General features: G+C 46.5%; 1 protein-coding gene across 5 annotated transcripts; it reads left to right on the top strand.

The window, feature by feature from the left end:
- Positions 1–58: 58 nt before the first annotated feature.
- Positions 59–24,758, top strand: eps15 (epidermal growth factor receptor pathway substrate 15; the record flags this gene model as incomplete). Of its 5 annotated transcripts, none has more annotated exons than XM_079739869.1 (25): positions 59–109; positions 2,532–2,573; positions 4,165–4,254; positions 4,525–4,572; positions 4,661–4,756; positions 5,072–5,134; positions 5,292–5,417; positions 5,688–5,747; positions 6,667–6,909; positions 7,276–7,421; positions 9,157–9,313; positions 10,696–10,775; positions 13,062–13,134; positions 14,565–14,726; positions 15,846–16,043; positions 16,535–16,996; positions 17,221–17,301; positions 17,839–17,998; positions 18,287–18,331; positions 18,655–18,986; positions 19,102–19,174; positions 19,320–19,390; positions 19,585–19,720; positions 19,900–20,108; positions 22,338–24,758. In XM_079739869.1, 25 exons carry the CDS (start codon positions 59–61, stop codon positions 22,476–22,478), a joined length of 3,345 nt encoding a protein of 1,114 aa, XP_079595995.1. In that variant the 3' UTR covers positions 22,479–24,758. The 5 variants fall into 5 exon arrangements, with proteins under 5 accessions (XP_079595995.1, XP_079595993.1, XP_079595992.1 ...); XM_079739867.1 differs by having other exon boundaries at positions 22,335–24,758; XM_079739866.1 differs by having other exon boundaries at positions 10,693–10,775.
- Positions 24,759–24,808: the final 50 nt, after the last annotated feature.

Here is a 24,808-nt window from a genome sequence, read left to right as displayed (position 1 = left end):
ATAACGTCCCTATTGGTTTATAGCGCCCCCTATAGGTCTATAGTAACGCCGCTGCGAAATGAAAGCAGTGGGAATTGAAACTATGGCTGCCACTCTGTCTCTTACTCAGGTAACACACTGTTTTAAACACATGTAATGGCTACAGATGTTTTTGTTGATGTGTGTATTCGTTTGAATTATTTCAACCACGCTAGTCCCCCCGTACGTGTTAAATCGCGGGTGCATTGCGATGTTTCGCCCTCTTTTAGGAAGTTGTCTCCGGCTATATGACTGAGGAAAGTTTCTCTGCTCTCGTCGGGGACTGCGTAAGGGCGTAGCTAGCGCGCTAGCTTGCTAGCCGACTGCTAGTTACTCTGCAGTATAGGTCTGTGTCAGTTGTCTTTTTGAATTCATTTTAAACCAATGTGTATAGGACGCCGTTGAGAATGGAATACGTGGTGTTTCGTAACAATGCTGCTTATTACAGCCTGGCGAGCGTTTTACTGTGCTCCCTCTGTCTTTTGTTGTTTCTTCTCTGTCAACATTGCTTTTGCTAGAGCCATTATTATTATTGCTTGCTTCTTTGAGATAACGCGTCGGGATCAACGCTGCCTTTTTCACGAGGGCCATCGCTGTTGCTTGTTCTTATTTTGCTGGGAGATTATTTACCACAAACAGTCTAATAATGGAGCGATCATGGAGTGGTCATGTATGGGTGTGCTGTTGTCAGTGTCCATGGCATTGGACGTATTAGTCTATATCCGCTGTGGTATCTTGGGACGTTGTCAGTGTAGTACAAACATAACAAGCATACTTTTAGTGAGTCACAGATGTTTTGCTAAAGTTATTTGACGTGTGTTCTTCTAACAGGTTCTATATAATTAATAACATGAACACTTAGTCAGGGGAAATGCTGATGTAGAAGCTTTATGTTGCCATACTGCTGCAGCTACTAACCTGAATTTACAATCTGACACCAGAACATCACTAGCTTTGAGGTTTTCCCTTTTTACAATTTAAAATAATAGAGCAACCTTTTCAAAGAGTTTGTGTCAAAGACTCTCTGTCATGTCATGGTTTTTCAAGCTGCCATTATACTATAGAGCCAGTATTGCTGTTTGTAGTTATTGCTAGAATAGAACCTGGATTAAACTGTTGTATACAGCCGAGCAGTCTGGAACATTCACTGTTATCACTGTTTTAGAGATGCGTATCTATTGGCTGCCAATGTTTGAAAGCCAGCTTATAATAAACGATGTTTTACTGTGCTACGCAATTAAAGAGTTGCCAGTACAATAACCGCTGTGTTGTGGCAGCCAACAGCTCCAGGCACACCATTGTCTACTGTAGAAAAAGTGACATGGGCCAGAGAAAATACATGTGTGTGTGTGGGAGTTTAACTGTCATGTTATAGACTGTCCATTGGCATAGCTGACTGTACGATACATTGTACTGATAAAAATGTATTAGTTCTGTCTTTTCACTTTTGCTTTCAACTGTCTATTCGGAAAACAAGTTAAATATAGGTAGACATTTTTAGTGTTCAGCAACTTTTATGGTTCATTGGAGAGGGCATTATCTGCCCTGGAGCAGGGCAGATAATGACACTGAGTCCTGAAGAACTATCCTCTGATCATTTTCATCACAGAATAAATACACATAAGGTGTGTCCTTGCCTTGCTTTAATCAGTGTTCCTATAAATACTCAAGAGTGAGCGCAGTACATATGAAAACATTAAATAAAATGTTGCCTCTATTCACCTACTTTCCCTTTAAAGACTGAAGCAATGACCCAAAATAAATGGGAAAGGAAATTATGAGGAAGTGACAAATTTCAAAGCTGTTGTCTGCTGACCTGACCACGTGAAACCGGACAATGTGTAGACTGGAACTTGAACAGGCGAGTGTAAGATCACACATTATGGAAGCAGAGAAACTAAAACTTGGTTGGTTCTGTTGCGTTCTCTTTAGACTCTTACCCTGGGAGATTTTAGTTGCTTTTTCCCTGCCTTGGTTTGTATAGCCGTCCCTGGTTAGCTCAACCCTTTCAATCACTGGGAGTGGCAACTGTTTAATATCCTCCTATGGTGGCTGTCACTTTAGCTCCCACTTAACAAAACGTAGGCATTCTAAATCGACGGCGTTTAGAAGTCAGCCCGTTTATGTTTACCTTGGGATGTACATTTGATGGATTGGGAGAGTAAATCAACTGTGTTGATATAAATAGAATCCAGCCAGCTTTTTGTCTTCTATAATCTGTAATGGATCTGCCTCCTGTAGGCATTTCAAAGCTGTCTTTGGCACAAACTGTAGGATGTGTTTTGCCAGCGATCGAACAGACACATGCTGATCATTACTGCTTATGCCAGATCTGTGAGAAATGCAAAGAATCTCAAGTAGGCCCATATTTACACCTAAAAGTGTTTCATATTTATACTCATGCCCACTGCTTAATATAATGGTAGTAGCAGCAGCATTTTGTTTAAATCACCCATGTATGCTTGGTCTGTAGTAAACTGAAATTAATTGATACCGTTTTTCTTTCCTAACAGCTGTCCAGTGGAAATCCTGTCTATGACAAATACTACCGGCAGGTGAGAAATAGTCTTTCTACACAGCTAGCGGCCTGTGGATTTATTGGTTCGATTCATGCATGGTAAAAAAATATAACGTTACTGCCTCTCTGCATCCACTTAACCTTTCAAGATTTACATTTACATTTAGGGCATTTAGCAGACGCTTTTATCCAAAGCGACTTACAATAAGTGCATTTGTTACAATAAGTACATTTGTCATAAGAAGTGAAACAATATATCGCTGATCACTCTAGTAAAGTAACACCTCTATATTGTCATCCCACATCAAGTCCTTGTGTGTGTAAATACAAGTTATGACCTGTTTAAAGATGGCCCACTAATAAACCATGTATACACAACATGGAATACTCTAACATTATAACCGTGGTTACCAGCTCCAGACACGATACCTTCTGCATATACCACTCATTCCTTCTCTTGCTTTTTTCTGGTTTTCTTGAAATGTGGATGTGAAAACGTATATGTAGCACGATCAGCACTTCTTCCTGGTTTGATGGATGGAAACACGCTTCTTTACTCCACATCTCTTGATTCAGCGAATGGGCAGCGAGTTCCTTAAACTTCGCTAAAGCACATGCGTCACCAAGCGTAGGTTCACAGGTCTGTCCCACTCGGTCGCACTCTCCTGCGAAGTGCAGGACCTGTCCAGGAACTGACCTCACTGTGAGAGAGAGAGCGACGGCACAGAACACAATCAGTAGACTGTATACGTTGTGTTTTCTCATCACACTCAACTAATACAGCTACGTCTGCTCCCCTGATCCAACGCCTGGCCACGCCCCCTCCACAGCACAATATACATGCAGAATATTTACAAATGATTTGCAGTGGCAATGTGCCAATGGCGATAGCTCATGGGAAGTGTAACAGCACCGTGGCAGTGGTATTGGTGTCATACTGATGGAAAGCGCCGTCAGGGATAATCTTGTAGTGGTTATCTAAGCCCATCTCCTCGATGCAGTGGGCAGGAATCGCTCTCCACCCAGACTCTGTTTCCAATAAGGGAGGCCTGGCTATGAATAAATAATGGACTCTCTCCCTCTGTCTCTGCCCAACCTATCACAGTGAGCTCTCTGGGAACTTGGTGAGAGAGGACAAGAGGGATTAGCCAACATGGTTACTTGGAACCCATTAACAAACCACCCACTGATATAAGGTTTTGTTTTTAGGAAGATAATTGCACGTTTTACCAATTTGTTCAATAGTTAATTCAATTTGTTAACTTGCTACAGTAACCAAGCCAGCTTTCACACCTGAAAATAAATTGGATTTTCAAGCTGAAAGACGTAACTCTCTCATTCTGTAACTCTCCTTACCTTAAATCATGAATCCAATTCCTTTAGCATCTGTTAATCCTAAAGCTGACCCACTGCTGCGATGTCGTTGAGCGGTTTTGGCCAGAGAGCACATCTGTTTCTGAGTGTATTGGTCTTGTGTGTCTTACCTGGGTGATGTGTGTCTGGGTCTGTCTTGCGTGTCTCAACTGGGCGATGTGTTTGTGTGTGTCTTGGTCCGTCTTGCTTGTCTCACCTGGGCGATGTGTGTGTGTCTGTGGTGTGGTGTGTGTGTGTCTGGGTTCTGTCTCTAGGTTGACCCGGCTGGCAGCGGGCGCGTGGCAGCAGCCGACGCTGCTCTGTTCTTAAAGAGGTCTGGCCTGGCTGACCTGGTCCTTGGGAAGGTGAGCGCTGCGCCGCACCACACAGGATGTTCCGGTGCTGCACAGGAAGTACCAGTACTGCACAGGAAGTGCTAGCATGGCTCAGGAAGCACCAGTAGTGTTTATTGACATGATGCAGCCTCCCTGTGTTGTTTCTGCCAATTGCGTGTTCACAGAATTTCATACAGTGTTGTTGTCTATCTTTCCTTCGTTTTGTAAATAATAGTGATGACGATGACGATGAAAATACAATTGTAATATTTTTTATTATTATTTTCCCCTTCTTTGTAGGTATGGGACCTGGCAGACTCTGAACGTAAAGGGTGCCTGAACAAACAGGTACCTGTTATTATCGGAGCATCTGTTGAGACAGCAGTTGGGATGTCGGGGTTTGCTAAGTTACGTCATTGTTTTTGTCTTTTCTCAGCAATTCTTTATTGCCTTGCGGTTGGTGGCCTGTGCCCAGAATGGCCTGGAGGTGGCGCTCAAGAGCCTTCACCTGGCTGTTCCTCCACCAAAATTTGTGAGTTCAGTTCACTTGTCACTGCCATGTTAAAATGTGGATTTAAGTAAAGCCAAGCATCATTGCTGTTCTTATTATTTAGGTATTTTAGACACACTTAACACGTAAAATGGTTTGCAGGTGTTCTTACTATAATGTAATTAAACATTGAAGTAAAAGTATCTTTTAAATGTTGAATTCATGGGAGAGTTAAGATCAACAGCGAAAGCCGGATCCAAACCTCCCCAACTGGTGTCTATTGACTGTACTGTATTTATCCTGCAATGTTTATGTTATTCCTTAGAATTAAAACCCACTGATTCCTTTCAATACCAGCATGACACAAGCAGTCCGCAGTTGCCAGGCGGGGGGGCCATGGATGTTCCCTGGGTTGTCAAGGTAAGGGAGCAAAAAACGTTGAAAACATGTAATAAAAAGACATTGAAAACTTGGCTTACGTCTGGTGACTTACGGTATTCTATTGCGACAATAATCTTAACTCTAAAGGCTCTAATCCTCTGTGTTTCTGGTGTTCCTGGTGTTCCTGATGCTCCAGGCAGAGGAGAAGATGAAGTTCGACACTATCTTTGACAGCCTGTCCCCTGTGGGAGGGTACCTCACGGGGGACAAGGTCAAGCCGGTCCTCCTCAACTCCAAGCTCCCCGTGGACGTCCTGGGCAGGGTAGGAAGAGCAACAGATCAGTGTTTTAGATTTAGCTCAGCATGCCTCTGTTTGACATACAGTGACGGCGTGAAAGGCTGATGTGACGGACAAAACTCAACTCTTGCTGAACGATGAACTAGTGCTAGCCGTGTGATTTTTATTTTTATTTTTTTATTATTATTTTTTTTTTAAAGACAAATGTGATTACATTTAAGAGAGATAATATAATAAACCTGCAATAACCTATTCTTGTTTTTTCTTTTTGTGTTTATTTGTGTTTTTATCAAGGTTTGGGAGCTCAGTGACATTGACAGGGACGGAATGCTGGAGAGAGATGAATTTGCTGTGGTAGGAAATAGCCCACATTCATTATGTATGGCTCTATTTACTTTTAATCAATGTCATAAGATAACTTTGGCTGTGTTTAGTTTCAGCTAATTGTGGTATATGTTTAGAATATGTATTCCCCACGATAGAATACATCCACAAAGGCATAGTACGTTGATTATGTCCACAACATTGTATTACGTTAACTGCACGATTTACTGTTGGTACAACTACAGTGAGATACAAAACTGTGTCGTGGAAGTTTTAGGAACATAGATTGGCAGAAACCAAATGCCTGCTCCTGTTTCACCCTCTCTGTGGTGATCTTGTTTGGAAAGTATGGTCAACGTTAGGTTAGGTGACACGACATGGTAATTAAAGATGAAAAACTTTGAGCCGTCTGTAGTGTTACATTGGGATACGTGGTGCCACTGTTAAGTGCTTTTGTAAACGCCAGATCTGGACCTGATAAACAAAACCTTTGGGGGCATCAATGGAACATATTCCCCATGTGAAACGACACGGTCAGGCCTAGGGCTGTTCAATTAATCAAATTGAATTAATTAATTTTTGGGTCAAACGATCTCCAAACTAATACAATCGAGTTGGAACAATTTCTTTTTTAATCATTTTTTAATCATGATTCTCCAACTGCTGGATATATATATTCATACATTATTTTCTTTTTGAACATTTTCTAATTGTACTTTTTGTGTATGTTTTTAAGGGGGAAATTTCAAAGTTCTCAGTTATCAATTGTTTTTTTGGGAGAAATGCTGCATAAATGCATCATCTTTCAAACTCAAAAATAACCGTGGTTTAAATGCTGACCAAAATGATGGTGATTATGATTCTTTTCCATAACCGAGCAGCCCCAAGCCTCCGTGACGGACTCCCACCGACGGGGATGCTAACCGTTGCTTTGTGCCCCACCCCTCAGGCCATGTATCTGGTGTACAGAGCCCTGGAGGGCGAGCCGGTGCCCATGTCTCTCCCGCCGCCGCTGGTGCCCCCCTCCAAGAGGAAAAAACCCACGGTGCCCCCGGGGATGCCCCTGCTGCCGTCGCCGCCCTCCACCAAAGACGCCCGCTCCGCCCACTCGGGGGCCAAGAGCGCCCACCAGGCCCCCAAGCCGGCCCCAACGCCGGCCCCAACGCCGGCCCCCACGCCGGCTGCCGCCCCCGTGAGTGCTGCTCTCCCCCTCCCACCAGGAAGTAGATCACACGGACGCAGATTTGAGACGGTTTAGGGATCACGCTTCAAATAATGATGTCCAGTCAGCCACTCCCATGTGTTTTGCGAAAGAGGGAACAGACAGAGATGGTCACGGTGAAGGGTTTATTAAATTATTCGGGGGGGGCGTGGAACGACACAACGACACAACGACACACATCTGCATATTAACCGTGTTGTACAAAAACAGTTGTAAACCCTGCGGAAACAGAATCCAACAGAAAATGTTTTTTTTATTTTTTTTAATCACGTTTATCGATGGAAGTGTTCGAATGGCTGTCTGAGCCGTCTCTCTGTGTCCCCGGGCCCCTACCAGTGGGTTGTCTCCCCTGCAGACAAGGCCAAGTACGACGAGCTGTTCAGCAAGACGGACGGAGACATGGACGGCCTGGTGTCCGGCCCCGAGGTTCGAGACATCTTCCTGAAGACGGGCCTGCCCTCGGCGACGCTAGCACGCATCTGGTAAGCAGGGGCTCTCCAGATGGCGTTCCAGAGGCTTCATTTCAACCAGACCATACATTGTAGGGCTGTCCCCGACTCTGAATTTTCTGAGTCGAATCAGATCTGCCCTTTCAGTCCAGAGATTCGACTATTCGGCGGCCTTGCGGGGCAGGTCTTTTGGAGGTTTAAAAAATGAGTTTTCTTTCTATTAACACTCTGATTTGGTAGGCTATAGGCCTTTTATATATGCTTGCGCGTTGCGCTCATTACGTTCTCACCTGAACAGTTTTTTGTCACTCAAACTCGTCGGAATTGTAGCCAGCTTATTCCTGTCTGGTTTTAATTAGGCTCCTGGCCATAATGCGGTCCGATAATGAACACGGGGCTCATGTATAGGCTAGTGGATAATCCACTTATGAGCCCCGTGTTCACGATCTGATTGCATTTATTGAGCCCGAAAGAATACACAGCGCTGTGTCACCACACTGACTGTGCTTCTAGAGAAAATGTAGCAATAATGTAAGGGGAGACAGCCACTTCCCTCTGCCAGATGTTTCTAGCAAACAAAGTTACAATGAATCAATCGCCACAGTGACATGGACAGTGTCTAAATTAACCTCTCTTTATTATTATCATTAGAGCTATGATGCGAATGGTGAATATTAAGCCTGCAGTGGCATCTGTACAAGCAGTTTGCAATTTATTTTCAGCACCAACTGCCGCTGCAGAAGAATAATAAAAAGTCACAATAAATGTGTCGATTCATGGTCTGACACGTCTACACTATAGGTTGGGTCTTTTACTGAGCTCAAATAAAAACTCTTTGAAAATACACAAAGTAACGCTCCTAACCTTCTCTCTCACTCTCTCTCCTTTCGGCACGGCACCAGCTGTCTCTTCGGAGTCAAAGTCATATTTATTGTATTGTTTGTTTAGATGTAGGCCTATTTATGACGTCTTCTGAGACGTGGTTATAGGCTATGGTAATATTTGCTATAGTAAAACCACCACCGTCCATGCACCAACCGTTCTGGTTTCAATTTGTATCCATTTCAGCACACGTCGTGCCGCATCAGTCCTTCTAAAATATATAATTATAATTATTATCCATATAAATATTATCCCTGTGCATTTTAATGTTTTCTATATTTAGTTTTATTAATGCACACCACTCACTAACGAAAATAATAAATAAATAAATAAAGGAAGTCTGCGGGGTTTCCCGACTGATGATTCGAATCATCGACTTTCCGGGGACAGCCCTAATACATTGCCCTACTTCTGCCATGCTTGTGGAGATATGAGTAGATTGAGGTGGAGCCAAACTCGTAACATTTCACTGACACAGTTCAGTATAGTGTGCAAATCTGCAGTTTGTCGGCCAGATCTATCCCTTTTTCCCAAATTGTCCACCCTGACCTTCGCCACACCAAGCTGGTGCGGAATACGACCATCTCTAACTTTAGACATAACCCCCGCTAAGCATTCTCATGGGAATGACCCCCGGGAAAGCTAACACTCGATAAAGTTACATAACCTATGTGCACAGCCCTAAAACATCAGTATTAGCCGTGTGCTGTTCTGTGCACACTGTTCCATCAGACGGGCAGAAAATGGGCCAGAGGGGCAAATCATTACTTGGTTATATAACGTGTGTGTGTGTGTGTGTGTGTGTGTGTGTGTGTGTGTGTGTGTGTGTGTGTGTGTGTGTGTGCGTGTGTGCGTGCGTGCGTGCACCCGCCCGTGTTGTCATCAGGGAGTTGTGTGACATTGGAGACCTAGGGAAGCTAACCAGGGAACAGTTTGCCCTGGCGCTCCATCTCATCAACCAGAAGCTGACCAAAGGCCTGGAGCCCCCCCAGACACTGTCCGCTGAGATGATCCCTCCCTCAGACCGACTCAGCATCAAGCAGGTAGGCCCCCCCAGAGGAACCCCTCTGCTCCCACTGAACTGTGAGGGGAAGCTCTGGAAGACTCCCTCCTATTCATTCATCTGGTTCTTCAATGCATTGCAAAGGCACCCGTCATTGATTTAGAGTCTTGGATACTCTCTGCTATAGTAGTAATGCTACTCATGTGTTAGGATCTTGTTAAGGATAACTCCAGCAGAAGCTGTTCATCACATCTGCATTGTCAACATAGTATAGTCTGGAATTTTCTTTAGCTTTTGCTGAGGCTCTCTGTGCTGACAACTGAAATATTTGCTTGTTATTTTGTGTTGGCATTTGCTAAACCACAATCATCACATGTTCAATATGAATGCCTTGATTTCTGCTCGACATAATTCCCATGAGTTTTATTGCTTTTAATTGATTACCTTCTTATTTGACTGATCTCTACTTTGCTCTTGTGCTGCGCCTGTCTTTTTTCTTCCGCTTGCAGCTGTGTAATCTTTGTGTCTCTTAATGCACCCACTGTTTGCTACTGCTTTTCACGCATGGCCACTTAACATCTCTAGGGATCTCTAGCCTGGATTCTGAGTGAGTGAAAGCCAGCTGAAACAGAGGGTGCACCTCAATACCTTAGAGAGCCCCTTCTCCACACTTACTGGAACATTTTCATGGATTAGTCTAAACCGCTAATGCATTGTGTAACTTATGTTTCATTATCTTCAGATACTGCATTGATATTAAAAATTACTATGTAGGTAACTGAACAGAAACATCTGAATCTACTTGATTGTGGCCTTTTGGCGTCCCTATCCAAATGTTCCAAAAATAATTATGCTGTCGCAGTTGCAATGCGTTCCTGTACCTGTAGGACTGAGCGAGAAATATGGCTGTGGTATTGAGGTGCAGTCACTGTAACTTTCCGAGCTATTGCTTCTTTTAAGACCTTGGCCTTGACTCATGCATATATGGAGTTTGTATTTATCAGATTTAATCAATACTGTAACAAGTATATAGTTTGTGTTTGGTAAAAAAAGTAAAGTATATGCAAGGTTTTGAAGGAATCTCTAGTTGTGTTTTTGACTGATTCTGTCTACGGTGTTACATTATTTAGCTTCCCCCCCCCTATGATTCCCAATGTTTACTTGTTGTACAGTCTGTAGTTCTGTCATAGACATCCCTCTAGTTGTTTCGTTAAATCATTGTTTTTCACAATGAATGTGTCAAATGTGTCTTGTATTCTTGAGTCGTCAACACAATGTAATCTAATTTCCAAGAAAAGCTTCATTTTTAAGTGGAACTATGTTTTTTTCGGTGGTGATAGATGTATATTATAAATATAGATAGATCTGTATTCAAACATTTTCCCTTTTGAAATACATATTTTTCTCTTTCTTTGTTAGCAGAATATGGCAAATCTTGCAGCGGACTTCTCTGCCATCAAGGAGTTGGACTCCCTCAGTAACGAGATAGTGGATCTACAACGGTAAGCTCGTCCGGCAAACTCGTCAAGTCCCTGAGCAAAATGATTGAAGATGCGTGCTGGCAGAATGGGTTAACCACGTCCCGACAAATATAGGCTATCTTTTCATACGCATGACACCCAGCACACATGCACACCCAACCACCTGTGCTTCCACACACCAACCTGCTTAAGGTGGAGACCGCACCCCTGTGTATTCTAGCTACAGGGTGGACATATCGCAGATCTGTATCAATCTGTTGCTTCCCTGGCAACGGACTAATCAGCCTGAGCATTCCCAGCTCCCAAACACACGGTTATGAATTTCCCGCCACTGATTTTGCCGTAGGAGCTCTCTTCATGTCTTTGCATATATTTGCATCCCGTCCCCAGTAGCGTGACTTGCACTGTTCTTGCGCTACCATCAATCTTTTGTGGTCATCAAAGACTCGAAACAGAAGGGTTATTTCAGCGTTTGCTTCCTTATTTCTCACAGCTGAGGGTGAGAAGTGAGAAAGTCACAGTTTACAAAACGCAACCCAAAATATCAATGCTGAAACACATCTGTGAGGTCTATTTGTTCCGCCTCAGCCTGGCGTTTTGGACATGTTTTTTGGGACACCGTTCTGTTGTGTTTAATTTCCACTGATCAATTGAGCGATCTGGATGATTGAGTCCTGGAGTATGCTTCCGGTTTGAAAGCGAGCGGGGGAAAACCAGCACTGCTTCCGCTTGCGTGTGACCCTAGAGGTGTGGGCAGGCCTTCAGACTTGTCAGCTGTGATTCGTGTAGAGGGCAGCAGCAATGCAAGGGATGTTGCTACCATGATGGCTGTCTGTGGCTGCTTTAAGACCAAGAAACGCCACGGCCCCAGCGGTGGAGCTGCCCAGGGGTGTAAGGCAGACGGGGCTGACTGCGTAGGGTAAGATATCAACGCCATGACAATTTTGGGTCCAGTTGCTTTATTGGAAGCCCTTAAACAAAGCAGAGGGATGGAATCTCGAGCCCTAACCCACTTACTTGGGAGTTGTTTTTTTTATTTACGGTTTCATGCTGTAATTGTGTTGTTGAGCATCTCATATTGGCTGATGAGGGGAAGTGCTTTGTGAAATCAGTTCTCGGTAGCTCCGCTGAATCGGAGGGCGTTCATCAGGGAAGAGAAAGCATTGGTCCGACTGACTCATCGCACGTCCTCAGTCTGCCCGTCATCCTCACAGTAGATCATCCCTATCTGCGTCACTCTTACCTCATCTCTTTTTAACTTTTTAAGTTAGCTGTAATGTCCGGGGGACCAGAGAGGATATGTGCATGGTTGAGGGGCGTGTCAGTGCAGAGCTGAAGGTGTAAAGGATTTAAAATATTTATTGCAATGCGCCTCTTCTTCTTTATGGGACTTGACGTGCGTGTTGCGATGAGGTTCAGCTCTTTGTTCTGCCTTCTGAATTCAAACCCCTCACTGAGGTCTGCTCTGGTCACATGTGTTTTTTTTTATATCTACGATCTATCTGCATCCCTCCTTTGGAGAATGTTACAGCATATAATATCTTTAGTTATGGTATGACTGGTATGACGAGCTTCTGCTAACACAGCAACTGTTAAACGACAGTGGAGACTGGTTGATGGTTAATAGACCCTAACCCACGTCTAGCCCCCCCCCCCCCCCCGGGACCCTACAGGCTGGGAGGAGAGGAGAGGGGAGGTGGTCTGAGCAAACGATGCTGTATGTTCAAACATCTCTCTCTCTCTCTCTCTCTCTCTCTCTCTCTCTCTCTCTCTCTCTCTCTCTCTCTCTCTCTCTCTCTCTCTCTCTCTCTCTCTCTCTCTCTCTCTCTCTCTCTCTCTCTCCACCCACCCCACTCTGCTCTGCTTTCACCCTCAAGGAAGCCATCTGTCTCTGGCTCCTCTCTCGGCTCTAACACCAGGATGCGCACACTTTCTCTCACAAAGGCGCTGCACATGTTGTGCCCGCCCACATCTTCTTAGTCTCCTAGTAGTGTGGGGCCGGTACACACAGCCAACGCCTTCCTACACACGCACGCACGCGCACACACGCACTCCACATCTACCCTGGCTCTGGACACTGACTCGCTACCCAGTCTTTTTGCTGCAGGCGGGCTTCAGTGTGGTGGTGGTGGTGTTTGGGGGTCCTCAGAGCATGGTTGCCCAGAGGGAGCAGCTGGTAGCTGGCCAGCCAGCTGGCAAAGGCTCAGTGGGCAGCTGGCTGGGGCTGGGAGGGCTGGAAGGGCTGGGCCTGCTGACCTCGCTGTCCTCGGTGGCTCAGTACTCCTGTCTCCTGTGCTGGAACTCCAGGGAGAAGAGTGGCGTGGAGCAGGAGATCAAGGAGAAGGAGGAGAACATCCTGCAGCGCACCAGTGAAGTCCAGGTAGGGCCAGACTTTGCCTTTTGTGCGACTCCTTCTTCGTCCCCTGACTTTTATTTTGAAATGTGTTGCCTGTGTTAAAATGTGTACTTCAAAGTCATATTTAGTTCTCATTTGTGATATCATAAATGGGGTCCGGATATTAATCAGGAGGGAAATGCAGCTTATTATTCTTTGTGGGTTACTCGCAGCAAAATTGGTTTTCTTACATGTAGTGTGTATATAAAGTTATTCCCAAATGCCTCAGTGAGTCAGCCACCCTAATCAATACAGTTGGGAAATGTAAATGCTCTCATTTAGTTTATTTTTATTTCTTGAATTGACCGATTTGGTTGGAATGATGCACTACAATTCCCAAAGTCAGAGTAGTGGTACTGAATCTTTTGAGCATCGCGAACAAGGCTCTACTGTCAATAATGTACCAGGGCGACCTCTTCAGAGGCTCGGAGGAACTGTTAATAATGCTTCAAGAGACAAAGGGCGAGACAGACAGGCAGACAGAGCGACAGGCAGACAGGAAAATAAAGAGAGGCTGATGTTGTTATGGAGATATATCTCCCTGGCTTCCAGCCTGCTCTGATTCTGACGGATTGGACTCTATTTTGGGCGCAGACGATTTAAAGGGCCAGTGGTCTGAATCTGCGAGTGTGATGCAGAGCGGTGGTGGTGGCGTCTCGGGGGACTCCGGTTGATGTAGTTCAATATGTTATGTGGAGAGGCCTGTGGAGGAGGCGAGGTGCTCATCTATTTATACTGTTGTTTCCCAGGGAGTAGGCGACGCAGCTCACTGAGCTGTTAGACTCAGGTGATTCATCAGTCCCCGCCCGGTCGTTAGAACAACGCACGCACCCTGCTGTGTGGACCTGCTCATTCATTAGCCGTTCATCTCCCCGTTCCCTTCCCTTTCCAAGCGAAACTTGATTGGGTTGATGTTTGTCTATTTATCGATTTGAATTTTTCTTTTGGGTATTTTCCCTTTCTTGTTGGTGACTTCCATGTCTAACTATCATATGTCAACTTTAACGTGTTGATACCTCCTAGCCGTCACATTGTAGATCCCTTTCCCCCTGGCCCACTACAGTTGCAACTGGTCTGCAGCAACAGAACACTTTGAATTCCAACCCGTTTATTGAGCCTCAAGTTTATGCTTTTTATCCATTTGCCTTAGCTGCCCCACTGGATATATGTCTCTATAGCTTTATAACCTTCCCTTTGTCCAGTTTCTTTTTCAGGGGTGTAATCAGGACTTGAACTCATGAAGGTCGATTTGAGCTCATACGAGTCCGTTCACGTTGATTTAAAACAAACACGACAGCAAACTTTAAGACCATAGCGACCACATCGCCCTGGTCCGACCTCGTGTTGCCTCCGTCTCTCCCACCCTCCTGGTCGTCCCCCTCCTCACCCCCCCCTCTCCCCCCCTCTCCCCCCAGGAGCTGCAGGACGAGGTGTCCAGGGAGAGCCTGACTCTGCAGCAGTTGCACGCTGAGCGCCAGAGGATCCAGGAGGCGGTGGACGAGCTGGACCAGGAGAAGAGTTCCCTGGAGGGGCAGCTCTCCCACATCCGCCAGCAGACCAGCCAAGAGAGCCAGCTGGTACACGCACACACACACGCACCTTCACGCACATGGTACAGTACCATGTATTTATTTCTGTCACACACAAAGGTAACATATATGGATTGGCGTACAAACTTGGAACCTTTTAAGGCTAACCGACTGTAGTGGCTGGGTTGGTTTTGGATAATGTTTCCTCGATGGTTGGTAGGTGTTGATTCATTTGAGAGCTCCTGGCTGCCCGAAAACATAAATGACCAATGTAAATGCATTAATGAATTACATGCACATTACATGCGCACTCGCCCTGGATGTAAACAAAAGCATGAGCACTTAAGTAGCCTTAGCTCAATCCGGTAGCAGCCTCGTTCAAACACTTATTCAAACACACTGGATCTGTAAATCTTAGGGCCCACAGAGGAAGCTGGAGGGAGCGTAGTCACCCAAACCAGTTTGCCTAACTGGTGCTTTAAAGGGGACATATTATACCACCAGGTGTGAGTATGATTAGCCCTTAAAAGCCGTTTTGAAAATCTGCCCCATATGACATCACTAGTGGGTGTGTCCACCTAGATCTGTGCTGGATAGATGAGCAACGTTTACTTCAGTCCACTGGGTAGGCTGGTAGACTCATCTATCCAGCACAGATCTAGGTGGATACGCCCACTAGTGATGTCTTATGGGGCAGATTTTCGAAACGGCTGGGAAGGCTAATCACACTCACACCTGGTGGTATAATATGTCCCCTTTAATGAAACCAGGATAAATGGTAAAGATGGTTTTATCCTCAGACCGGTGTTGTCCTTAAAGAATGTATTTTCTTAAAAGACCGCAGTTGCTATCAGTGGCGGTTCTAGGGGTGGGGCCACAGGGGCCCTGGCCCCTGCTGAAATCTGATTGGCCGCTGACGTGCCCCTGTTCCGTCAATCAATTGACGAGCGGAACGTCCGGGGAATTCAACGATCACAGATGCCACGCCCAAACTCTTGGCGGCAGTAATGCGTCAATGCAACTTAGGAGAAGACAACTCGGCGCAAGGCCGGTACGGCCCCTGAATGTAGCACGTGGCCCCTGAATGGCCCCCTGTTTCAGAAAAATCCTAGAACCGCCACTGGCCGCTATATAGACTAGTCTGTTGAGCCCTCCTCCCTCCTTCAGATCACCTCCCTGCAGTCGGAGCACGAGGAGCAGGAGCTGACCATATGCCAGTACGAGGAGGAGCTGGTGCAGGCGCGCGAAGAGCTCCTCAAGCTGCAGGAGGAGACCCGGCTGCTTGAGGAGAAGGTGCAAGGGGCCCGGGAGCAGCTCACGCCCCTGCAGGAGTCGGTCCGGGACTCCTTCAAGAAGGTCACACAGGTCTGGGCGGTACCACTGAGTTGCTCACTTTGAGTTGATCAAACTGCGATCAAACTGCAACCCTTTTGGCGGCAAGTCAAACCCCCCTAGCCCCCTGGCCAGGGGGCTAGGGGGGTTTGACTTGCCGCCAAAAGGGTACTGGGTTCAATCCCATTGGCCCCGGTCTGCTAGTCGGGGCCTTCGTGCGCGTACCCCCCGGCTCATGAATTACCCATACCTGAACTCCCTGTAAGTCGCATTCAATGAAAGCATCTGCTGAATGATTAAATAGCCCTGTTTTATTTTTAGCAGACTTATTAAATGCTAAACTAGCTTCTAACTAGTTTATAGTATTTCAGCTCTATGAGGCCCCCCCCCCCCAGCAATAAGAGGGAATAATCTGTGCTCCCATCGTTACATCCTTGAACATGTCCACTCAACCAAAGAGTTTTTTTTTTTGTCTTTCTCTCCCGGCCTCCTTCTCTTGATCTCCGCCCTCCCTTTCGGTCCAGGTGCAGCAGAAGCTGACGGAGCTGAAGGTGGAGGAAAGGTCGGTGACGGCGCAGCTCAGCTGGAAGCGAGCCCTCGAGGACAGCTCTCCCGTCCTGGTCAACGGCTCGACGGGCCCCACGGAGGAGCTGCACCGTGGGGACCTCTACTTCGACGAAGACCACCCCTTCCACGAGCTCAAGGAGGACGAGGATGAAGAGGAGGAGGAGGAGGAGGAGTTCAGCCCCGCCAGAAGCCATCCCATGAAGGAGCAGGGGGAAGAAGAACAGACGGAGGAGGAGGAGGAGGAGGAGGAGAAGGTTGACGAAGGGACGGAGAAGACCGAGGGTGCGAGGCCGCAGTCTCCGGAAGAGAGGAAGGCAAAGCAGGATCCCTTGGATGACCTGTTCAGCAGCCTTGCTTCTGGAGACCTCTACAGCAGGATGGGCACTTTCACGAAGCCCCAGGAAAATATCATTATGATGGTAGGAATCACAGCTGAACTGTTGACCGTGTGTGTGTGTGTGTGTGTGTGGGTGTGTGTGTGTGTGTGCCTCAAAGGAATTCCCTGGCCCACATTTAGATGGTAGACCATCAGTTTAACCCTGTAGCTCTAGTCCTGTTTAGCAAGACTTGAAAACTGGAACGATTCTTCCATCCCACGAGGTCCTGGTCCATGTTGCCTATCTTTCCCGGTTTATTTCCACAGGAGAATAGAAACGGTACGCCCACGGTGGAATCGTCCCCAGAAGCGACGGACGAAAAGGAGTCCCCTGCAGCCACACCAAAGGTAAAGCCCCCTTGTGTCATCAAACAGCCCATGTCCAGTTGTCCACTGTCCGTGCACGCGTAACATTGATCACTGGGCGATACCAGTGGGCGGCATGGGGTTCAGGGGGAAGAGCGGGTTGGATGGTAACTGGAAGGTTGCTAGTTCAATCCCCGGCTCCTCCTAGCTGAGGTTCGAGGTGTCCCTGAGCGAGACAGCTAGCCCTGACTGCACCTGACGAGCTGGCCGTCGCCTTGCATGGCTGATGCCGCCGTTGGTGTGTGAATGTGCGTCTGAATGGGTTAGACAATATTGTAAAGCACTTTGAGGGGCCACTGATTTACCGTTAACCCTTTTCCAGTGGAGTTGGCAGAGACACTTTTAGCACCAATGAGAATTAGTGGATACATGGAAAAAACAAAGCATGCTTTTTTTTATGACTTAGGTATAAATAGAGCAATCCCTGCTTCTGTAAGCGCCCTTATCCCAGTTATGTTTCGGGTTCTGTTGAGCTCCTGTGCTGTATTGCGGTGCTCTAACCACTGGTCTGTGCTGCAGTTGGCCTCCCCAGTACCAGAGAGTGCAGACGAGGCGGTGGAGACCCCGGAACGCAGCTCGACCTCCCCAGCACAGAACCTCCCAGCCCAGACCGGCCAGCAGCCCAGCCTGCAGGGTCCCCCTGAGCTGGGCTTCTTCCAGGAGGACCCCTTCGCAGACCGTGGGTCCCCTCAAGCTGCTCCTCGTAGCACGTCTCAGCTCTCAAATGTTGGCGTCATTTTAACTTAGATGGGACAACCAGTGAACCCCATTCAAACCTAGTCCCGTCCCGTCCGCACCCCGAGAGAGCCTTGTACCAAACGCCAAACCCGGAAATGGATCCATTGTTTTTCATGGGATTATAGTGTTCTAGGGTCACCTTTATCGTCCTCATATTGGGAATATAGGATGCAATACCGGCGACCTCCTATTGGATGACGCCCCTTTGTGCTTTTCTTTCTCTTTGTAGACGATCCCTTCAAGGACGACCTGTTTGGAGAGGCAGACGTGTTGGGTGAGTACAACACCCACGACGAGGCTTTTATTACTGTCGGTACAGTAAGGATCTTCTTAGAACCAAGAGTCAAGCATTAACCATTGTTAGGTTAACCCATTCCCCGTATACAACAAAGATAGCTAGGATAAAGTGCTACACAATGCTAAGTACTATTTTTAGGTGCAAGGACGTACAAACAGCCAGTAAGTGAATACAGTGTGTGCCAGGACGTGCAACATACAATAAGTGTGTAAGAGGGGTGTGAGGTGGTGTGTGTGTGTGTGTGTGTGTGGGGGGGGGGTGTAATGCTCCAGGAGGTGAACTCTTGTGTCGTCCTCCAGATCCGTTCGGGGAGGACCCGTTCAAGGGCAGCGACCCGTTCGCCGCCGACATCTTCCTCGCCCAGCCCGGCGAGGACCCCTTCGCCGCCAGCGGGGCGGGGCCGGCGGAACCCGACCCGTTCGGGGCCGCGCTGAACAACGCTGCGGGCGCACCGGCGACCGTCCCCGACCCGTTCGCCACCAACCTCAGCAGCGCCAGCACGGCTAATGATCTGTTCGGCACGGCCGCCGCCGCCGCCGCCGCCACCGGCAGCGTGGATCTGTTTGGTTCCCAAGGCAACGCCCACGCGGATCCCTTCAGCTCCTCACAGCCTGGTGGCGAGTTGCCCGTGGTGAGCGAGCTCGATGTTGTGGTTTCTGTACAATGCAGCTGGGGAACGAGGATTTCACATTGTTTTGAGTACATTACCCTGTTCATATTAATTATCATACCGGATTCCCCCGCAGAAGAACGCCTCGCCCACCAACGATCCCTTCGCCCCTGGAGGTACAGCAGTGAGTGGCTCTGGCTCGGACCCAGGTAGGAGTTTCGCTGCGGCGCCACCCTGTGGGGGAATGTGTCACTGCAGTGGTTAACCTCTAAACCAAGTGGTCTTCAGTGGTACTCATTGGTGAATATGATCAGCATTTTGAGACCCACCCTTCTGCCTGAATGTGTCTTACAGATCCCTTCGCTGCAGTGTTTGGTAGTGAATCCTTTGGTGGGGGTTTCGCTGATTTTAGCGCCTTGGCAAAGGTAATTTTCACCATCCCAACTACATATTCTTCTTTTTTTTCTGCAGTCAGCCAAATTCCAAGATATTTGTCCTCACTATTGCTTGTTCAATCGTTGCGTTTACACCGTTGTGTTTAAACATCTCATGGAAGTGTGTTTAATAGTCGTGCTTTACATATATCAAACTAATTGTTCAATACTTTTTGTATTCTTAGTCCAACGGTGCAGATGCATTCGGTACCAACAACAAGAACATCTTCCAGGACGACACCGCGCCGACCAACTCGGACGTGCCCCCTGCACTGCCCCCCAAAACGGGCACGCCCACCAGACCTCCCCCTCCACCTCCAGGTGAGCGTGCCCCCAAACACCCCCGCCCCACAAACACCCGTCTAGCTCCACATGTCTGTCTCTCTGTCGCCTCGTGGATCGTGTGTTCCCCTCTGTTCTGTGCTAAGGACTATCTTCTGCCCTCTCTCCTCTCCACTTCCTGTCCCATTTCCTGTCCCGCCCCCCCCTTTCCTCCCCAGGTAAACGATCGTCCATCTCGCGGACCGATTCCTCGGACTCCTTCCACCGCCGAGGGCACTTCCACCCCCAGGCCTCCGGGGACTTCTCCACCACCACCACCACCTCCTCCTCCCTCCCTGCTAAGGACCCCCCAGCGGACCCCTTCGCCCCGTCTTCCCCCCACCGACACGCGGCGCGCGAACCCGAGCGCTTCGCCAGCTTTGACAAAGTGAGCACCTCCCCCTCTCCCTCTCCCACCTCCTCCCCCCTGCCTCCCCAACCACATGGTCCGTAGCTTCGCCCCCCCCGACACCGAATGAGGTCTGAGTGTTTACCGTTAGTGTTTGTATTCATTCAAACCGCCAAATGCCACGATCCACACCGAAGGAAAACGAGAGGGTTCTGTCAATGACCACCCACTGCCAGTCATTTATCTCAGTTATTTTAATTTGTCTGATTGGTACATAGGTTGCGAATGTGAGTTTATTAACTGCTAAGGTGAGCCTAAGTTAACTTTCAAGCAAAGTTGGCTCAATCGTTTTGATTGGGTTTCTTTGCTTTTTCGACGTGTGCTTGTGTATGTCGTAGGTTATCATAAATAATGGGATTTTTCTTGCGTACATTTATTCCTGCACATATTTTGCTCCCATTTTTGTGTGTTTGCAATTGCACTTGGGTTCCTAATCAGTCATAGATTGTAAGAGCTATCCCTGATATATAACATAACTTAACAAAGTTGAATTATATCAAAGATCGCATGACAACATGGTCATCGCTGCTCTATATATATAATTATCTCTGATGTCACACTAATCGCTCCTGAGGAAGCCTAACTATAATTATATAAATTACTTTTTGAATCTCTTGGCAGTGGGTGGGGAGATAAGCTATTGGTTGATGTATGCCATATTGTGTTTTCCTCAAGAGTTTTGGGGAGAAATGGCATAATCAGTGTTGTGTACCAGCGAGCGAGCTAGGGACAGCTCATGACGTTTGGTTTGCATGTTTTGCTAAACGACGTGACCTTTAACCTCTGCACGCACTAACTATGCCCTGTATTCTGATTGGCTGCGTCTCCCAGTGACTTCCTCACCAGAACCACTGCTTCCAATATTTCGGAATCTCTGTTTTAGTTTAGTTTTTTTTTTTCATATTTTCCCTTCTCCTCCTCACCGCCCCCCCCCATCGGCTGTTCACTCACGCATCTTTTCATTCATGTGTTCATGTCTCAACTCATGGTAGGGTCAGCTCTGTAGGGGCTGGACGCCTATGTTCCATGTACTCTGTCTCTGTCTCTGGCTCCCTTGTCAACTACCATAAATAAAGAGTTAAATCAAGGGCAACTCCTCTGGCTTCTGTGTGCATCTGTGGCATGTCTATCACAGTGTTGTCCCTCACACGGATCACTCTATTCTTCACATCCTTTTTTAATAGAACACATCCCTTTTTTTGAATTAAACAAAACAAAGTTGAAATACAGCAAAGTCTACGTGTGGTTTCACAATTAGATGGGATGCATTACTGTTTGTGAAGGGTGTTTGGAGAGTATCAAGGAAATGATCACGTGACCTCTGTCTGGATCAATACCCCTTCTATCCTCCTTCTCTACCCAATCACTGTGTATTTCCTGGTCATGCATGCGCCAAATCTTGTTGCACGTTGAAGACACTAAACTGCCTGCTTCTTGAGCATTACATTTCTGCTGTTTGCAACGGTGAGAGTGCACAGGTCGTTGCGTTTGGCCCCCCCGTTCTTTAAATGTGTGTTTCAGAAAACGTAGTGCATGAGTGTGCTTGTGTGTGTGTGTGTGTGTGTGTGTGTGTGTGTGTGTGTGTGTGTGTGTGCATAGAAGTGCCCCGCCCCAGGCCTTTGTGGCCTGAGTCATAGACGTAGCCAGTCTACCAGGCGCTAAACAGGAATGGATTTCTCCCAGCGCTTTGCCTTTCCTTAGCTTTGCTTTTGCTTTCTAATTATTTATGCTCTTTTATTATTCTTTAAAAGGAATTCTTTAAAAGTTAGCACTTTGAAATAAAAGTTTTCAATTAGCATGGCTTAGTCTCCCCCCATCCCGCCCCTGGCACATGTTTCCTCAGTAATTATGCCTGCTGGGATTTTCATAACAAAGCCTGTGATTCATTATTATCAAAACCTCGAAGCTTGATACAACTGCTGTTAATTGAATTACAAATAATGTGGAGGCCATTGGATGGCCTCCACATTATCCACACGAGGGTTGTATCAATGTCATCATAGTGTGGATTACTTTTATGCCTGTGTTTACAACATAAAGTAGGTTGGAGCTTCGGTTGTGTCATGCAATAGCTTATAGACATGTCTCTGCTTCTGTCCTCTTGTGCTCTCTCGGCATACGCGTTTGTCTGTTGTTCTCTGTGTGTGTGTGTGTGTGTGTGTGTGTGTGTGTGTGTGTGTGCACATGGCTCTTGTGCACCCGAAGCAGTACCCGACGGAGGACGACATGATCGAGTGGGCGAAGCGAGAGAGCGAGCGGGAGGAGAAGGCACGGCTCGCCCGCCTCACCCAGCAGGAGCAAGAGGATCTGGAGCTGGCCATCGCCCTCAGCAAGTCTGAACTCTCCTGAGGAGTAGGGGGCTCGCCTCCTCCTTAAAGCCCCCCTCCCACCCTCCTCTTCCTCCTCCTCCCCTGGCCTGGAACGGCACAGCATGGCGGGCTGAGTAGCATGGCGGGCACCGCAACCGGGGGGGGGGACACGGATGGGGACTCTGCTCCCATGAAGAGATTATGCTCACCGTTCCAAACTTGGGTTTGGGAGCGGTGTTGTTGTTTTTTTGTTTCGTTTGTCTTCCGTCAGAAATCGTTCTGCGTGTTCGCCGTCATGTCGTGTCCTGTTATGGCTGAGGTCTGGCTGCTGATTGGGCGGGAGGGAGGGGGGCGGGATGTCGGGACGCGTCAGATTATATGAGGAGCCGGACGGGTCGACCTGCAGCCAGCGAGCGATGCCCTCGGTGTGTCCAGACCTCGGAAGCATTTTGACGGTTCTCGTTGAAAAATAGAAAACCCTTTCACCACCACGTTCGTCCAAGTGTGACTGTTCCAATTTTTGTATTTTTTTTTATTACCAGCCGGTCAACAACGCTCATTGTAATTTATACAAGCAAACCAATACTACATTACTACATCTCCCTACGTGGCCTCTTGTACTTGAATGCCCCTTTCTACAAATCGAAATAGCATTAAAAGCTTGCTCTGCCAGTGTTTGAATGTCTGTTTATACGTAATAGTGTTACACATATTGGCATGTGGGTTAAATGTAAACAACACTACATGATTGGCCTTGAATTTACTTTTCACACTGCACTCTGGGCACATAACATTAGACTGCTTCTAAGCTCTTGTTTATCACTAATAGCCCATTTCAGAACAACTTGAACTGCTTCATATATTTGAAATCACTCTCATGCTTATACATTTTAGTTAGAAGTCAAGCTTTTTTTCTTTTTTTTTTCGAATACCAACCGAGAACGAATGAAATGTTTTGTATTAGTGTGTAACGCACAAACACCACAACGCCCTCAGACTGTTGCGGAGTTTCTCCTCAAACCATAATCCTTATTTTTTTAAAGAAAAAAATATATAAAGCCCAATTAAGGAAATCGAATGAATTTATGTGCTTACCAATGCTTTGCAACAAATATATGAATGTTGAAACAGCGCTACCACCTCCCCATTTTCTCCTGCCCTTGTGGTGTAACTTGTGTCTGCACCGTACGCTTCTCTCAGATCCTGAATTCAACGGGAAGGAGAATATGAAGGAAATATTAATTCAGGGTTCCAACAAAAAACGCAACAACCCTCAATAGTAATGTGTTTATTCTGTTAGCCCCTAAATTTCCGTGTCAATTGACACGATTTGCTTGGACGGTTGGCATGTGGGCCATTTGTTATTGAGTCAGTACCCCCGTTTCTCCACAGGGTGTCGCACCCTTCAGAGGAGACCAGCGGGGAGCTGACAACCCAGGCTGACGTTGTTGTTGTTGCTGCTGCTGCTGCTTATATTGGCATTTGTATAGAACCTTTTTTTCCGTGGATGTTTTGTTTTTTTGTGATACTGCGGTGCATTTCAAAGTCTTATGTGAATGAAGAGATTATTATTGTTTCTTTTCTATATTGTACAAAGGCCTGTCAACCCATTATCCCACGATCTCTATCTCTGGGATTTAACTTGCAAAACGTTTTGTGTTGCGCAAGAGCAGTGGGCAGGGCTTTGGTTATTGCACGGTAACTACAAGCTCCTTCATCATGAATCAGTGAGTCGTAACTTTTAGTGATTGATTTTTTTGTGTTTTTTTTAGTCAAATAAGATCTAAACAAATTACTTAAGTTCATAGATGTTGCTGAAGTAAATTGTGATCCTTTTTTTTATAAGGGAAAACCTGATTTAAACCGGTGGACATTACCCTCTGAAACAGCTTATTTTCTGACCAAACAATGCACATCCCTTGTCAGACACTTCTACCAATCCTAACTTTCAGATTTTGTTGAGCAATGTGTAAAATTGGCACTTAAATGATGCGGTGGACCTAACCATCCTAATCAGCGTGGTCATAGAGTTCTATGTTAAGGTCAGTTATTCATACAAATTCCATTAGTATTGTAAATAATAACACCATGTGGTAGTCAGTGAGAGATGACATTCACACATTTGTGTGATTAAACACAATTCCCTTGTATTTAAAGGTAACCGGACCCCGTTGTGTCATATGTATAGAATGCTATATTTACAAACCAAAAACCACTTATATTTCTAAGCTTGCAATAGAGGCTTTTTAAATGTAAAAAATAATTTTCTAACATGTGAGATTAATCATTATCCAAAGGCTTGGTCATAATATGTAATGCATTAAACTCAAAATAAAATATAACGAAAGTGTAACTTTTCGGTTGTGTGTT

The sequence above is a fragment of the Pollachius pollachius genome, assembly GCF_949987615.1.
Source record: "Pollachius pollachius genome assembly, chromosome: 7".
In the NCBI taxonomy this organism is placed as follows: Eukaryota; Metazoa; Chordata; class Actinopteri; order Gadiformes; family Gadidae; genus Pollachius; species Pollachius pollachius.
Note: the sequence above shows the minus strand (reverse complement) of the source record. Positions and strands in the feature narration are given on the sequence as shown.